The sequence below is a fragment of the Pleurodeles waltl genome, chromosome 7 (genome assembly GCF_031143425.1).
Source record: "Pleurodeles waltl isolate 20211129_DDA chromosome 7, aPleWal1.hap1.20221129, whole genome shotgun sequence".
Taxonomy (NCBI): Eukaryota; Metazoa; Chordata; class Amphibia; order Caudata; family Salamandridae; genus Pleurodeles; species Pleurodeles waltl.
The window spans coordinates 1,374,361,956-1,374,380,743 of NC_090446.1; the positions used below are offsets into that span (position 1 = coordinate 1,374,361,956).

An 18,788-nucleotide genomic window follows, 5' to 3' on the forward strand; every position below is an offset into this window, starting at 1 on the left:
TGTTTTCAGTAGTTGGTCGGTGTGCTCAGGGACGGCTAAACACCGGAAAAGGCATGATGTATGCATGCCTTTCACAAATGAAGTCAAGCGAATTTTAAAAGGCAAGCCCACGAACCAACGAAACTGATGGGCGTGGCTAAAATCTCACAGAGGGATTACTACAGGCTAGAGCACTTACCAGCTCGACCCTAAAATGTACATGAAAGAAATACTACAGAGAGAATGGGCTTAGTAGCAGCCAACTTCAACTTTATTGAGTTTTTCATGGATGTTCCCTAGCAACACAAGGGTGCTGAGGGGCTGTACATCATATTGTGAAATGTTAAACTGTCCCACTTGTCTTCTGGGTGGTGCTCAAGCTGTCGTTTTGTTATAGTGCAAAAGCAACATGGTGGCCTATAGGTTATAATTCAGAGTCACTGCACATTCTTTGATGTTTCTATGTTGCCAAAATGATGACATTTTAAATGTTGTCTTATGGGCTTTTTTTGTTAAGGAAAGACATCGTGTTTGTTTTTTTGGCAGGCTGAGGCCAGTCACTAATTAATTTTACAATACCACTTGTTTTACTTTGCTGTCTTGATACAGTTGCTGAAATTACAGTGGTTCACATAGTAAAGACGTGCACACATAAGCTTTCTCAAAGCTACACTGAAAATATTTGCCCATTGTCATAAAATATATATTATTCATATTTTGGTTTTGTATTCCTTTTAAGTTCAACACTTGTAATGCAAACTTCATCTACTGATTCATTTTTATAATATTATTCACTTAACTCTGCTAAAGAAGTCTGTTCAACAAAGGGGCTGTACACCCAGCTTCCATATTGTTGTAGCCCAAAAGATTGCTTCATTATGGCATTTTCTTTCTTGGACAACTGATAACAACACACTATGCCACCAAACTAGCTCCAAACACTTACCCCAACAAAAAGCCAGGCCTATAAGCTTTGTCGTTGTATCTATTGGATCTATCAATGTATATTAATCATAACTCCAGATGGTCAGTCTTGTGACCAAAAGGTATTCTCACAATGTGTCACAGCTGCTTTGCAGGTTCTGATGGCTAATGAAACCTGACCTCAGTATTACATCATATGCAATCTTTAAATCGCCCCTGGGTAGGGCAACACATATTGAACATTGGCATAAACCGAGGTATTTAGAGTTTGCAAATGGTCCTGAGAGCACTGGGTCCACTATCTTCTGGAGCTTGCTGCATCATATATATGGGTGCTGAGATCCTGCTCATGGAATAGTGCACACTAACAGAGGACCATGGCGCAGATCTGCTCCTTAATTTGAGATCCCCCATGAGGTCACTTTTTTCGGGTCCTTCTCCTGTCCACGTCACACTGCATGCGTTGGTTTGAGCTTCCGGAGCAGCTGCTGCTTGGCGTGCTTCAGGTGGAACATCATGGAGGCCATCTCATCAGAGAAGGTCTGTAGAGAGATCACACTTTGTGTTAAAGTGTGTATGACACTGTGGGTGCAAAACACTGCGGTGTATACTCACTAACGACTACACAGGCGCTCATTTGGCGCAACACAATTTTGCACTGCACCCAAGGGCCTTTTCATTCTATAGTAAATACACTTCATTTTGCTTTCTGCTGTCCCACACACTTCAGCACAACATTTTAGTTTAAAAAAACTCCCAAGAGCCTGCACCACTCTACACAATTCAATCCCGCCCCACTCTGTATCTCACAATGCGGACAAACCACCAACATTCTGCATCCTTCATAACGCAATAGAAGCAACTACACATCAAACTGTGCACAGTCCAAACAAAAAACTACATCACACACTGCCCCCGGAGGACAGAATCTGCATCAACAATAACACAGCTATTCACCTCAGTGTACACATCCACAACCAACTTTGCTTCTTGCTATACACACAACACTGTTTGCAAAACAAACTCAGAACTCTTCAGCAAGGAGTGTATGTACAATACCTGGATCCTGCAGCATACTGTGCAATTCTAAACCATCACAGCTATACATCTCTTGTGTATGAGTGTACTGGATTGTAATTGCATTTATATACTGCTTCTACTCCTGATCAGCCTATAGCAGTAGTATAAGTGGGTTGCATGTGAATCTGCTTTATTATCTTCTCTTTGTCACTGCACCGATGCATAAGCTATAGGTGAAAGGAGCTTACGTAAAAGAGACGCTGGCATGCAGATGATCATGTATCTGTCATGCACTTGGTCCTGCAAGCATACAGGAATGTAACTGGGCATGCGATCATTGCAAGCAGTTAGGCAATTGTTTATGCCTTTAATAATGCCAGCAGTCAGATCATTGGCCATGCAAACAGTACAATGTGCAACACAAAAAAACACCCCCTATCAGAATGCATTTGTATATGGCCCCTGGCTCTTCTTGTCCATCCCAAGACAAGCCTCCCTCAGTATCCCTCTGCCCACAGCTGACAGGAGTTGACAAGGAGTTATCAGCTGATCACATCTGGCCATCAATTGGTATTCTTTGCTTTGCTCTTTCCTTTCTCGTCCCTTCTATTTTCCTCTGATACTCTTTCAACATTGTCCCAGCTTACTTAAAATGTTACCGTGGCTAGTAGGGACTGGCTGATGGAGGGTGCACCCGACTTTTGAGGCTATTCCTCCGGTCTGGAACCCTCCTTGTACTCTTACCCCTCTCTCCCCAGGCCCGCTAACAGGGCTTCTGGTCCTGCTGTTTCTCAAATATTATTACCTACCCCTAGCATCTTCTGAAGCAATGGCTGCTAAAAGGTTTTCTGACCTCTCACACAAACACTCTTGTAGGCCCTTTCCAGACCATCCAACCTCGATGGTCCAAACATTATTCTAAATCAGCAAAGCTTGGGTGCCTCTGAGACCATGTATGGGCCTGTTAAACCTTGAAAGAGACTAGGGCCAGAACCCCTATCTTAAAAGACCCAGCCAGCGAACCTCCTCTGACATCAGTCCAATCCTTCCCTGCTGACCCTCATTAACTCGACACCCAGGGATGATGAGGGCCAGGGACAAAAAAGATGCTGATGATACTGAGGACCTGACTCACCCAACTGGAGATTTTTACCTAAACCATCTGCTATAATCATCTGATTATGTTCTCAGAGATGGAGTTAGAGAGGGTCCAATATACTTACAACCACTGCATCTTCAACCACTGCACTTCACCCACTGCCCCCGAGTCGCCAAGCCTGCATCCACCAAATCTGCATCATTTGCATCTGGACCAATTGAACCTGAAACCACCACAAGTACACCTATTGCACATTTACCCACTGGATGGGCCCCATGGTTACTATGCCATATGACCTATAGCTCACTGATAAGGCCTAAATAGGCTTAAACCATTCTGATGTGGCTTGTATTCCCATCTGAAGGCGCCTGTCAAAGAATTTCTGGCGGGCTTTCCCTATTGGAGCAGGATTAAGACTAATTTGCATATGGCGGGGCTCTGTCTTCCATGACATAGTGAGCAGTCCAAGTAATTAACAATGGCTAAGATTAAGTCAAGCATTCCATCGATTATCTATATGTTTTCCTCAGTGTGACACGCTAAGTGTGACAGGTACTCCTAAACATAAACCTTGTGCTCACTGTAATCAAGATATCCAAAATTGATAAAATATAAATAGACTGATGCCAGTCTGGGGTTGCTTGTGGCCTCATATATAGGGAACCTTATTTGCCAGTTTAGACTGGACGAACAATTTACAATTTTACTGATGGATACACTAGCTCTACCTGGTGAAGGAGATTCAAAAGATGAAGATTCTACAGGTAGAAGATTATTTCAGAAAGTTCCTATTGGACAGGAAGAAGGTGATTCTTATGGCCAGTCTTTATGGGGAATGGCATAGTGTACATTATCAAATTAGACTCCTTATAAGAATTAAGTCCTTCATTCCTTCTGTTTAACATAAACAGTAGCTAGTCCTCTCCAGACTGTTGTGGCAGTTATTAGGAAAAGTCAGCATTTGCCATAAAAAGCAGCCACAGCTACGTGGTTCGCCTTATCTCTGGTGAATAAGAAGATCGGACCACATCACTTAATTCTACGTGAGCTTAACTGGATCCCCCTTGAGGCAAGACGTTTGTTCAAACTGGAATAGTTGTTTCACAGATCCATCTTTCAAAGAAAACTGGTAATCTCTGGGGGCTTTCACTTGCTTCAAAGTGCTGATACCCTCATCCTGGAAAGGCCATTGTTCAAGAAGGAACAAGGTTCTGCATCAATCTTTCTCTGGGATTGATTTTAGAGTTTGCATCTTCACACCTTCCTCCATCAGAACTGGACCATCATATAGTGATGGGTTAGAGATTTCAAGATCCTAAGAATCTCTGAATATCTTCTCGCTGACCACTTTACTAAGTACTTTCTTCCTGACTATAGATTCCTCTACTTCTCTTGATCAACTACCCGAAATACCATTTGAAGAAACATCCCAAACTAACGGATGCCACACCTTGTTGTCCTACCCCTAAGCAACTTAATTAACAGTGACACATGACTCTCCCTCGTTGACTGTAATAGTGACGATCTATCCGGAGCCTGCCCTGTACCCTAAGCATATCCGTATACTTTACTTAATGTCTATTAAATGGTGTACATTGATACCTATTGTTTGTATTTACATTGAGGGTCTGACTAGCGCTATGCAATTTTACAAATAAATAAATAGTGTGCAAAAATGACAGGCTGGAATCAATCGTGAGTGATTACCAGAGGCTGAGATTGATTCAGCTTTCCACCTTTTGAGGTTTGTTTTCCTAACTGCATCCAAGATTCTAGGAGAAACAGACATTGGGACATACAGGGAGTGCAGAATTATTAGGCAAGTTGTATTTTTGAGGATTAATTTTATTATTGAACAACAACCATGTTCTCAATGAACCCAAAAAACTCATTAATATCAAAGCTGAATATTTTTGGAAGTAGTTTTTAGTTTGTTTTTAGTTTTAGCTATGTTAGGGGGATATCTGTGTGTGCAGCTGACTATTACTGTGCATAATTATTAGGCAACTTAACAAAAAAAAATATATACCCATTTCAATTATTTATTATTACCAGTGAAACCAATATAACATCTCAACATTCACAAATATACATTTCTGACATTCAAAAACAAAACAAAAACAAATCAGTGACCAATATAGCCACCTTTCTTTGCAAGGACACTCAAAAGCCTGCCATCCATGGATTCTGTCAGTGTTTTGATCTGTTCACCATCAACATTGCGTGCAGCAGCAACCACAGCCTCCCAGACACTGTTCAGAGAGGTGTACTGTTTTCCCTCCTTGTAAATCTCACATTTGATGATGGACCACAGGTTCTCAACGGGGTTCAGATCAGGTGAACAAGGAGGCCATGTCATTAGATTTCCTTCTTTTATACCCTTTCTTGCCAGCCACGCTGTGGAGTACTTGGACGCGTGTGATGGAGCATTGTCCTGCATGAAAATCATGTTTTTCTTGAAGGATGCAGACTTCTTCCTGTACCACTGCTTGAAGAAGGTGTCTTCCAGGAACTGGCAGTAGGACTGGGAGTTGAGCTTGACTCCATCCTCAACCCGAAAAGGCCCCACAAGCTCATCTTTGATGATACCAGCCCAAACCAGTACTCCACCTCCACCTTGCTGGCGTCTGAGTCGGACTGGAGCTCTCTGCCCTTTACCAATCCAGCCACGGGCCCATCCACCTGGCCCATCAAGACTCACTCTCATTTCATCAGTCCATAAAACCTTAGAAAAATCAGTCTTGAGATATTTCTTGGCCCAGTCTTGACGTTTCAGCTTGTGTGTCTTGTTCAGTGGTGGTCGTCTTTCAGCCTTTCTTACCTTGGCCATGTCTCTGAGTATTGCACACCTTGTGCTTTTGGGCACTCCAGTGATGTTGCAGCTCTGAAATATGGCCAAACTGGTGGCAAGTGGCATCGTGGCAGCTGCACGCTTGACTTTTCTCAGTTCATGGGCAGTTATTTTGCGCCTTGGTTTTTCCACACGCTTCTTGCGACCCTGTTGACTATTTTGAATGAAACGCTTGATTGTTCGATGATCACGCTTCAGAAGCTTTGCAATTTTAAGAGTGCTGCATCCCTCTGCAAGATATCTCACTATTTTTGACTTTTCTGAGCCTGTCAAGTCCTTCTTTTGACCCATTTTGCCAAAGGAAAGGAAGTTGCCTAATAATTATGCACACCTGATATAGGGTGTTGATGTCATTAGACCACACCCCTTCTCATTACAGAGATGCACATCACCTAATATGCTTAATTGGTAGTAGGCTTTCGAGCCTATACAGCTTGGAGTAAGACAACATGCATAAAGAGGATGATGTGGTCAAAATACTCATTTGCCTAATAATTCTGCACTCCCTGTACACAGGAACACTGGGTGACACAAGGGGACACCCTGAGACAAGGGAGCACTTGAAGGCACAAGGGACCACCACACATGGAAACACTTAGAGACACAGGAATACTGGGAGACACAAGGGACTATTGGGAAACACAAGGGACTACCGGGAAACACATGGGAACACTGGGAGACACAACAGACCACCGGGAAACACAAGGGACTACCGGGAAACACATGGGAACACTGGGAGACACTTGGGAACACAAGGAGACACTGGAACAGCAGGAGACACAAGGGAACACTGTGAGACATAAACACCAAACAGAGAAGCAGGACAACACTTTGAGGCAAAGGAGGGGCCCTCGCCTCAGAGGTGGCAAAATCAGTGCAGGGAACACAGCGGCAGCTCGTCGGTAAGGACGTCGGCTGGGCCTCCACTCTGTTTTTTCATTTTTTTATTACACTAATAGTGAATAACGGAACATTATTCACTATTAGTGTAATAAAAAATTGAGGGGAAGCAAAAAGAGTGGAGTCTAAACCAACGTCCATTTTGTATTACACTAATAATAATGTTTAATTTTTCACCGTTAGTGAAATAAAACATGGAGTACAATTAGCTGGAATATGACCTTCCCTGACAGCTGGTGTAAGTGAAAATAAATGCGTTGAAATATATGTTGTGTGTGTTTACATGAGAGGGAGTGTTTGCGAATGTGTTTATGTGTAAACGTGTGCGAGATTGAAACTGAAGATCAAAGGGCACGTGATGTCACTTCCGCTACTCCCTGGCATTTTGCTGAACTGACGTTCTCGAGGGCACGTAAAGTGATATGGAGACCCAATCTTCGCATATCACTGGGCGGAGGGGGCACAAGGAGTTACTTTAAGGCGCAGACAGAGGAACACATAACATGGCACGGGGGAAGGGGGCACAGAAACCGAGACAGAGGCACGGGGATACTTAAACACGACCAGGCTCGAACATAGGCCGACTCTCACGCAGGGGAAATGAATACAGGTAGTAACTGGCACGCTGCATTCCCTAGACTAACCCCTAGCCTGCAAGAAACCTGATGGAAGACGTGTGCAATTGAAGTACAAAATAAAAGACAATGCTGCAGTGCACACACAATTACTCCACCATCACAATATATCTCAGTGTGCACAGCTGAAACCCAAAGCAGCTCTTGAAAAAAAACAACAGTGTAACTTTTAAACTACCTCAGATTGTTTGCGAAACTATGCAGCCACTCTTCAACTCACAATGTGCAGACACCCGGATTCAGCGTTACATTGTGATCACACTGAAAACAACTCCATCGCACACTGTGTGCACACCTCCATCACCCACTGCCTCGAATCGAGATAAACACTGCCTGCTGCATCTTACACCATACTATAACCTCCAGTATGGGTACTTTTCACGGGATCCTCAGAGTTGATGTCGAAATGGGATACACTGTTAGTAAGCCCCTAACTTTTTTACAAACGTAACACTCACACGTACACTCTTTCACTCGCTATCAATCTGTGTCTCTCTCACCTTCGATCCAGCGGTGGGGTCATCCTGGGGATCTCTGCTGCTGGCTTTACCCTAAAAAACACACAAATCATCATGTAACAGTAGAGAAATGACATGAGACCCCAGACCCATAGCTACAACCTGGACCTTGCACCTACTGGAGTGAGACCTAAGGGTGCTCAGACCCTATGCAGTGGTGACCTGACCTCTACAGGTATCAGGAGATCTGGTGTAAGGGGAAAGAGCCAAGTCGGAGTCAGGTCTATGTCAGACACAGCCTTGATACTGACATGCATCTGACATTGTCAGGCAATCAACCACTTGTTAGGTACTCTCCTTATTTCTCTATAGGACAGTCCTTCATGTTCTACAGAGCAGCTCTTGGTATCATTCACACTTGCTGGCCCTCACACCTTAGCCCTGTAGGCTTCCAGGTCTTCGTAGATGGGAGCCATGGCGCTTTCCCACTCTTCGTATGCATCGTCTCGGTCCACATCAGTGTGGGTGCTCCTGCGGAAATGAAATCATGTGAGGGTCAGGTATATAAACAGAAAACAAGGACAGAGGATGGTAGGGAAAGACAGATAGTCAGGGCAAGGCAGAACAGAAAAAGACTGAGAAATAGCAAAACACACCTATGTAACTCATCTAAGTAGATTCAGTGATTATGGTCTTACAACCCTCAAGGGAACCTGCTGTAAAATTTCCCTGGGATCTTTTTCATTCAACCACCAGAAACCTATACGGGAGACACTGCTGAGATTCTCTCATCCAAGCCTCTAACACATCCAGGCTCAAAAAGCCACAAAAGCATATGTGGATTATTAAACACACTTCAGTTGATACTGAAAAATACATTCTAATCCAATCCACAGAAAATGACTATTCATACATGGTTTTGGGTGTTGCAAGCTTGCACCCCTACATGGGGCCAGACGTAATTCAAAGACACAGACCCCACCCTTTCCCATTTGTCGCAGGGTAGAATTGGATGCAAGCATGGTAAGTGAGATTTGATGCCTTCTCCTCAGTAATGGTAAATGTGCATACTAAACTTATATTAGGTATATTGTGTTGAAATGCCTGGTCATGCTGACCTCCCCCACTGTAACAACCCAGGCCGTGGCTGTAGGTTCCTGGCCCTTTTAGATCTGGAGCTGCTGTATTTGTTCCCCAGCAAGGTTGATCCAAACGTCGTGCAGGGCTTTTGCTTCCTGGCGAAGTTGTTCCAAATATATATAGACATTTGGGAGAGTCAAGCGTGAAGGGAGAAATATGTACATACAGGGGCATATTTACAAGGAAGTGGCGAAGTGCTGCGCCAAAATTTGCAGCGCTGCATCACTTCAGAAACGCAGGGATTCAAAAATATGGCGTACCCCTGTGTTTCCCCTAGCGCTGGCGTTAAATTTAGATGCCTAGCACAAATGCAGCCACCCTTGCACCATAGTGCAAGGGTGCCTGCGTTGCAGGGATGATTGTCTATGCACAGGAAGGTATCCCTTCCTGCACATAAACAATCAATAATGGTGATTTCTGCAGAATGCAGCACACACAGAAGCAGCAAATTGTCATTATTTAATGATTGTTTATGTGCAGGAATGGCCACCTTCCTGCACATAGACAATCATTAATGGCCTTTTCCTCTTTCTATGTGTGCTGCAGAATGCAGCACACATAGAAAAAGCAAAAACGAGGAGAAATAAAAGTATGTCACCTCGTTGCGCCATGCTGAGGCCACCTCTCGGTGGCGTTAGTTTTTGGCACTGCCTCAGATTTACGTTACCTTGTAAATCTGGGGTAGTGGCAAAAAGCAATGTGTGTTGCAAGGGTATGCCTACAGCAACACCTGTTGCACGCCACTATATTTCAAGATGGCGTTAGCCACAAAAAGTGGCTTAACACCGCCTTGTAAATCTGGCGCAGGGCACAGTGTCACAAAAAGTGACGCTCCAGTGGCGCTAGGGGCTTGTAAATATGCCCCATAGTGTCCCGATTTGTGGAATATCAGGACAATGTCAAAAATGCTTAAATGGTATGAGTATGAATGGCTGGAATATGGGACACATATGTGGTACTTTTTAAGGTCCTAATTTATTTAGCTTGATCGGTGCATTGGTTCTACAATTCTTTTTTTAGTCCCACTCTGGACATGTTTTGATTTTAAAGACAGACGCTGCAGCATTCTAGAAATTTGTGGTTGCATAATTCTGGGGTCATATGGAATTAAAAAAGACACTGAATCACATCCCTGGCAGGCCCTGTATTCATGCCCTTAACATTAATGCCAAAAACACTGATTGATTTCTGAACAATGAATGTTAAAAACATTAAGGTAATTTATGCTAGTGATTTAGGGCCAGATGTATGACCCAGAGCAAAACCTAATGTACAACAGTGTACCTCACACTGTTTGTGATCCCAATTGGGTCGCAAATAACCTACCTCATTAATATTCATTAGGTAGGTTGCAATTTGAGGCCCCTTTGGGAATGGCTGCACTGAAGGGATGGTGGTCTGCTGGGGACAGCAGACCACCATGTCTGTGACTGCTTTTAAATAAATATGTTTTTTTTAATTTTTTTTATGCAGCCCGTTTTGCTGAAAGCAAAACAGGATGCATTTCCAACAAAAAAAAGGTTTTTTTTTTTCATTTTTTCAGAGCAGGCAGCATTCCGTGGGACCACTGCCTGCTCTGAAAAAATATTTTCACATCCATTCACAAAGGGGAAGGGGCCCCGTGGGGACCCCTTCCCGTTTGTGAATGGGTTACCACCAATTTAAAATTGGTGGTAACTGTGATTGTTTTACGACTGCAATTGCGGTAACAAAAGAATCATACACCCCCCTGCATCTTGCAATTAGGAAGGGACTCTTTCACATACTTAATCTTGCAATCCCTAGAAGTGTTACCTATTTCCATCATGTTGTTTCTGTGATTTGTTTTATCATCATATTACCCTTATGTAGTGCATACTTTGAACTGAGTGTTTATGACAGGCCGTGATTGAGAGCTGTGGTACTGAGCCTAAGGAAGTGGGAGCTTCTCACAGTGCCTGTCAGTGAGGTGGGCTCTCTGCAGAGCACACAGAGCAATGGTCAGGTATTCCAATTGCAACTGAAATTCTGTGTAAATATGTGTGAAGAGACTACACAGATTCAAAATATTAACAAGGCAAAATGCGATACATGATGAGCTAGTCACGCCTGATACAGGACAAATTATGGTTTCTGTAGAGCCCCGTATATTGCCTGTTTTGTGCTCTCCATGCTCAAAAACAGTCATTTGCCAACGGCAGAGGAAAAAAAGTCAGTTTAGCTAGAGAAAATCATGGCTGCTAACATTAGATACGGTGTGCATTGTGTGCACTATAAAGCATAACTGGTGAATTTCAATGGTTTTACATGTTTGAACAAGAACCATAACTCTGGTTTTAACTGGGGTATTTTCAGTGAATATATTACACACTGGAAACTATCACTTTGTAGTTATGGTTGTGCAGTACTTTCCATTGAAAAGGCATTTTTGATTTGCATATAACTTTTGACCCCATGGACGAATTTGAACCAAATCTGGCCATCGCTTGGCATAGTCAGCTAATATCAGGACAGCCATTTTTGTGTGCAGATCTGCGCAGGGGGAAAAACGTTTAGAGGTGGAGGCAGGAGTGAAAAATATGTTTTTTTTTTGTTTTAGCTCCCACAGGAAATTTTGCTCGCAGATACAGCCATAACCACTGAACACATTTGAGCCAAAATTGGCAATGATGTATACCTTTACACAGGAAGCGTGCTTCTAGTAGATAGTGTGGGCATGCTTGAAATTCGAGGAACTCTAGGGGAATGTGCTAAGCACTATATCTCACATTGAAGCAGGGGACATAGACAGACACCTAGCATCCATTATTCTTCATTAATCTTCACTACTCTGAATCCTAGTCCTCCTCATGACACTTATAGCTGCCCAGCCCTCCAATCCCTAAATATTTTGTCACAGGATTGGATTTTGTTTACATTTCTGTATTTGGAGAAATCAGGAAGATTGGTGAGGGACAATCCCTTTTACTTCCTATGGAAGGGATTGTCTTACGCTAAAAAATAAGAAACTTTATGTGGGGTGGCTGATAATTTAACTGATGCAGAGGGTGCAGCTCATAGCATAATGACTCTGATGAGGAGGTCGCATGACGAGATAATCATAAATTCTGCATGGGACATCAAACTGCAGCCAGGGTCCCTGGGCTCATTCAGCTACACGTGGTCTTTAGGACACCCTTCTTTGTTGACACTCACATGACTTGCTCGATGAGCTGTTTCTGTGCAAGGGCGAGGTCCCTGGCCTCCTCCACCCGTCCTTCCATGGCTAGGCGAGCGCTCACCTGAGCACTGTGTGTCTGCAGTACAGCCACGTCAATGGTATCCAGGGCAGCAGAGCTGGAAGTAGATGTAAAAGGCATGTGAAAAAGGTGAGTTCAGTACTAAAACTAGAAGCTACACTTCACCACCGCCACTTCCCTTGGACAAGACAGCAGCTGAACTGTCTGTCCACACATTTGGGTGCAAGGTGTTCATAGAGGTTTCTAGAGATACAGAAAGATGCAAGTAGCGAGACTGTGGTGCTGTAAAGCTGAACTTGGAAAAGTTGACTGAAGCCGGCAAGAAGCAACTACTCAAGAAGTAGAGAAGACTAGAAGGGTAAGTCTCTGGTAAGGCAATACTAGACAGTCTAGCATGCCAGTAGCAGAGAGTGTCGGTATGGGTCTAGAAGCAGCAAAGCATAGGATTCCAAAGTCAGGGGCCTGCTCCCAGTGCTCTTGAATGACAGGATTGCTGAATTTTAACGCTGTCTAGATGTGATTTGACTTCATGCCTCGTTTATCCAGCAAGCTACACTTTCTGACTCTTTATCTCACTCTCACAGATTCTTTTAGGTCCCTGCTTTCTTCTCCCTTTTCAAAGTGTTCCTATCTTTCTATTGCTTCTTCTTTATCACTTTTCTCTCTTCATCTCTTCTGGGCCGAAGACCTACAAAGAAAACTAAGTCCCAATCCCCAAAAATAAGCGCTGGAGCACATCACATGCAAAACTTGAGCAATTCCCTTTGGAAGAGCAAGGGATGAATGTGAATAACAATTTCTCATCCACATACCTCCACTACTTTGTGTAAGGAAATGGTTGACTATTGTTCCTCAAAATTTGAAGCCATCTATAACTCATTCCCAAAACTACTCTTATGAATCCTTGGTTAACTTTAGTAATACTCCACTCTACAAAAGAAACAACATTGTCTTCATGTTCTCTCATGAGTATAGACTCTTTATTCTTCAAAATTTCTACTCATAATACTGGCTCCTTCATTGACCTACGTGCACCTGGACTCTTTCATACTGTCAAAGGCACCTTTGCCCCTGCAGTATGGAAATAAACCATATTATACCATTTATTAAAAAATAAACAAATTCTGACTCTCAAACTTTACGCAACTATCACCCAGTTTTATTGCTTCTGTATTGCTCCAGAACTACAGAATCTACAGAGAAAAAATAATGGAATTTTAGATGAGGCACAACCCGGCTTCGGACTTAACCATGAATTAGCTTGAATCTTTTATAGAGGGGTGCACACAAGCAGTGACCCTCTTAGCCTTGCAACCTTTCTTTTGCCTCAGTATCTTATGGATTTCCCTAGAGTTCAGTACTGAGAGTTTTTTTGTTCAATTGTTTCCTTGGACCAGTTGCAGATCTTATTAAGGATAACAGAGTAGGTTTTTACAGTTGCACCAATGGCATTTAACTGGCCTTCTCTCCCTCACACATCAGTTGTGGATTGCAACTAACTAACTAAAACTTAATTCTAACAAAACTAAGAAGATCTTCTGGAGGACTCCACCTCCCAACATTGAAGCATGGTTGCCTTCTAACAAAAAAAGATGCACACTCTTTAGTCAACCATGCATGTAAGATAGCAATCATAGTTGACCACAAACTCTCTTTCCAGCCGCACGTGAAGTTTTCTTAATTTTGCAAGATATTACCTTGCTTTGTGCTGCCCTCCCACAAACCTGTAGGCTTGGCACCTATTTCCTCAAGACTTGATTGCTGTAATTCTGTCCTTTCAATCATCTACAGTGTATCTAAAACTTGAATCTGATTGCTTCTAAGGGCCAGATTTACTAACAAGTCAAGCAACGCTGCAAGACAACTTGCTGAGCTGTGTTGCATGATCAGTGCTCAGTGCTCATATGATCACAGAGTGAAAATATAGAGAAACTGCACAAGGTAAAAAAAAAAGGATAAAGGATCAATCCAATAGTTCTTGTAATAGGTACAGATCATTCCAATAAACTATCTATATGACAAATATTATTCTGTTCCAATTGTCAGAAGCGTTGATGGCATTTTAGTCAGGGAAGCTGAATGGACCATCATCAGGACATAAATACTCTTAGTTGGGCAAGATCATTAATTCTGAAAAAAGGGGAAAACGTAGACATCATGTTTTTTGTACATTTATGTATTTGGATCAGAATCTCTGGGATACCTCAGTGAGGTCAATGTTGTGCTGTATCAAGTTTCCTCATGGAGTCATACCCCTACATGGATGACTGCAAAAAGGCCTCCCCAAATTGTAAACATATTTTATATGTTTCAAATTGTGTTCCCTCTCCCCCATCACGTGTCCAGCTCATAGGTACTTCACAGCTAAATTTGTGTTTTATACCTACCCCTCAAACATAAACACATACTCTTTTCCAATGGTAGTGAAATCTGGGGACCAAAGCTTGGGGATCAGGCTAAGTAGTTCAGAACTAAAGAATTTCTGGCCCATCTCACTGCTATCCTACCCCGCCAAAGTACTGGAGAAAGCAATCAACGCACAACTACGGAATTTCATCGAGGCCAACAACTGGACAGCTCCCAGTCCGGTTTCTGCAGCAACCACAGCAGGGAGACAGCCCTCCTGGTAGCCACTGATGACATCTGATCACTCTTAGACTGCAGCCACACCGCAGCGCTCATACTCCTTGACCTCTCAGCAGCCTTCAACACGGACTCCACAACATAGTAATCTGCAGAAGAGCCCTGGAATGGATCCACTCCTTTCTCTCCGGGGGAACTCAGAGGGTCAGACTCCCACCCTAAACATCAAGACCCACAGGAGTCAACTGCGGAGTCCCCCAAGGATCCTCACTGAGTCCCACACTGTTCAACGTATGCATGGCCCCTCTCACAGCCATCGTCAATAGCCACGGAATGAATATTGTGTCATATGCCAATGACACAAAACTCATAATTTCCCTCGCCAAAGACCCAGCCACTGGCAAAAGGAACTTCCACTCAGGCATGGAAGCCATCGCCACCTGAATGAGAGAAAGCTGCCTCAAGCTCAACTCTGACAAGAATGAGCTCATCATCTTCGGCAACTCTACCTCAGCTTGGGACCACTCCTAGTGGCCCACATCCCTCAGTGCCCCCGCCTGGGCACGCCCGCAACCTAGGCATCATCCTCGACTCCTCCCTATCCATGACCCGCCAGATAAACTTAGTTACCTCCTCCTGCTGGCACACACTCCGCAAACTTCTGAAAATCTTCAGATGGATTCCAGCAGACTGCCGCAGGACAGTCACCCATGCCTTAGTCACAAGCAAGCTCGACTACGGCAATACCCTCTATGCCAGCACCTCGACTAGAAAAATAAAAAAACTACAACTCATCCAGAAAGCCACCGCCGGACTCATCCTGGACCTCCCATGCCGAGAACATATCTCCCAACACCTGAGGACCCTCCACTGGCTCCCGTTTGAGAAACAAATCACCTTCAAGCTACTTACCCACACGTACAAAGCCATACACAATGCAGGACCAGCCTACCTGAACCATCGCATCTCCTTCCACACCCCCGCCAGATTCCTCCTCTCCACCCAGCTGGCCCTGGCCACCATCCCTCGCATCAGTAAAACCACCATCGGAGGACGAAATTCACCTACATTGCAGCAAAGAGCTGGAACCTCAGACAAAGCCCATCACTCACCATCTTCAGGAAGAACATCAAGACGTGGCTCTTCCGATGAGGCCCCCTCCTTCCCAGTGCCTTGAGAACCTCACAGGTGAGTAGCCATGCTTTACAAACACTGATTGATTGAAGTAATTGAGGACAAGTTTAACTTTTTTCACTTAAGCCTATGGGACAGATGTATGACCATTTCCTTTTGCAATTCGCAAATTGGGAATTTTTGTGACTCTCAATTTGTGAGTCACAAAAGGAATTGTACTAATTAATCCCGGCCCTCTGATGTGCCTCCATAAAAAAATTATTGTCCAGAGATTTTCATTTTTTATTTGTGTTTTTGGATCATTAGAGAAGTAATTTAACTTGGGTAGACATTGCTGATTGAAGCCAAATTTCTCTGGACGACATTTTTAAAAATGGCGGATGTGTTGCAGTGATGATGTAGTATTTCACAAACCATGAGACCTATGTACTTCATTTTGGTGGTCAAGTAGTCTTAGAGAGATAGAAAATAACTCCTTTTGCAACCCTTCCACCATTTTCCAAAATGGCGGCTATAATAGAGGAAGAAGAGACATATATTGAAAAGAAACCAATAAAAATGGTTTTTAATCCTTTTATGTAAACATCAAACAATGTTTATGATCTGAATATGAAAAAATTATGTTTATCGCTCCTGTTTTAGACACATTGTCATAGTTCACTTTATTTGTTTGGTTTGGCAGTCACTCATGGTACATTTGCAGAATATTGAACATTTGAAAAGAGCATATCGACAGGGACATCTTTTTGTAGCACAGGTTTTGCAAGTACTTGTAAGTTCTGTGGGTAAAGGCATTAGAAATGTTTAGCACCCCATCAATATCTTACTAACCAAACTCACACGGAGCTTTCTCTACATATGCATGATCCAAATCATCTTCTGATCAAGTAGAACGCTCTTTTAATGTGTCCACACATAGAATATGACATCGGTGGAAGGTCATTTAGCGGGACTGATATCTTGAACTCACTGTACCAAAGATCGTCAAATGTGTGACAGTCAGAACTCATTTTCCACACACGCACAAGGTATTTTTCTACACATTTAAAATCACATTCTTCTTCTGTCTCAGCAAATCCTATTAGAAACTTCACAGGTTCAGCAGTTAAAGCTCTAAGCTTTGTTCCAATTTGCTCACACTGTCTTCACTCGTAAGAATATGTGCCTTGTTAAGAACACTGGGCATCTCTGGGTCAAGATTCTTGTACAGAATATGAAGCGGGATTAAGTGTCTTTTATCTCCTGTTCCATAATGTATCCATAACTGTGACAATCCTTGACGTATGAACATTGCAACAAATCTAAGTACCACAATAATAACAGCTGTTTAATTTGACTGTACAATGACTCAATTGGAACCATTTCAAACAGCCCACTCAAGATGCTGCACAACATGAAGGTTAGCTACTCCAATTTGCTGTAAGTTCTTGAACAATATGGCGCATGGACAGTTGCAACATATAGTCCACAACAGCAGTTTTCAATGACAACACCTTTTCAAATTGAAACTCTTCAGGTGAAAGTTTTTTTTCGAGCTCAAGTATGAGTTTGTGCTTCACTGGCTTGGTTGCAGCATCTCTATCAAATAATGCGTTTGTTGGAAGAAGATCATGCAACAGAATGTCCTTGATATATTCACCCCTTTCTTTTGCTACATCCATCCCTCTATGTGCTTGCAAAAGTTGTTTATTGTAACCTGTTTTGTAGTGGCTGGTTGGACAAAACTCTTACTATGGAAAATAGAAAATAGCCGCTAGGAAGTAGGTCATAGGTAACGGGCGCTCACAGTAAGTCCATGTAATCAAGTTCACAAAACAGTTATGTCATGATGCTCCTGACAGGAGGATCTTCCTGACTCCTCCAATGTTTCCAAGGAAACTGACAGTACCAACAAACAGCTGTCAGAGCACTCATGAAATAAAATTTAAGAGTATGATGATGTAATAGATCCTCTGTATGGAAGGCAATCACGCCAAGATCTGGTTCAGGATAGATTTATTTCTTGAAGCAGTTCAATCATAATAGAGAAATATCCTTGAAAATCATATACAATTAGCCACCACAGCCAACACGTGTTTCGTCCAATGAGAGATCCCTCTCACGGACTTCATCAGGGCTTAAAGTCAGTTACGGCCTGTGTTCAATGGTACTCTTATCGTGGTCTAGGCAATCTTGTATGGTGAACGCAATTATTTATCACATCACGGTATATAACTGCAGGAATCCTAATATATAATCAAGTAAGTCACGGCGTGCTGTAGTTCACGGGATAAACAATGAACCGAATACTATGGCAATTAAAGTGTGGACGTTTAGTTTTAGTGATTATGTCAAACAGTTTTTTCTCTTTCAGTACAAATCTCTCCTGCTTCAGTTTTGCATATAGTTTTGATTCATGTTCCAGGACATCTAGTAGACATGTCTTTATATTGTTATCCACATATTGTGTGGTAATGAAGTTGTGTAGTTGCACAGGCTCAGTCATTTCAAAGGGCCTTGCTGCTGCATGTAAAGAAGAAGGCTATCAACACGTTTATGAAAACGTTACCCTTTCTTTCCCACAAGTTCATGGTGATGAACAGTTTCACGATGGTCCATTAATTTTGAATTTGTCATCTCTCTGAACAACATATTCACTTTTACATGTCTGACCAACAATGCCCTGGGAGCTTTTCTGTGATCTTTGGGTCGTCTATTCCAGTTTCATAGCTGGAGCCACAGCACTGAACCTTCCCTCTCTGTCTTTCACCAAAAAAGGTCGTTGGATGAATTTTCTGTGGAGGTATGGTTTTTCCACCTCTAGCTTCTTCACTCTTTACAAATACCAGAACCCATATTTCAGGTAGT

At 42.9% G+C, this 18,788-nt stretch overlaps 1 protein-coding gene across 2 annotated transcripts in view; it reads right to left on the reverse strand.

The window, feature by feature from the left end:
* Positions 1–230: 230 nt before the first annotated feature.
* The window catches only part of LOC138246342 (circularly permutated Ras protein 1-like), a 214,958-nt gene continuing 196,400 nt past the window's right edge, over positions 231–18,788 (reverse strand). Inside the window, exons 18-21 of one of the 2 annotated variants that reach the window (XM_069200855.1) lie at positions 12,181–12,321; positions 8,301–8,397; positions 7,909–7,959; positions 231–1,445 (exon numbers count right to left, since the gene is read on the reverse strand). In XM_069200855.1, the coding sequence (XP_069056956.1) occupies positions 1,353–1,445; positions 7,909–7,959; positions 8,301–8,397; positions 12,181–12,321 (382 nt within the window). In that variant the 3' untranslated portion in view covers positions 231–1,352. The remainder of the gene's footprint in view (positions 1,446–7,908; positions 7,960–8,300; positions 8,398–12,180; positions 12,322–18,788) is intronic. The other variant, XM_069200856.1, reaches the window with a different exon arrangement.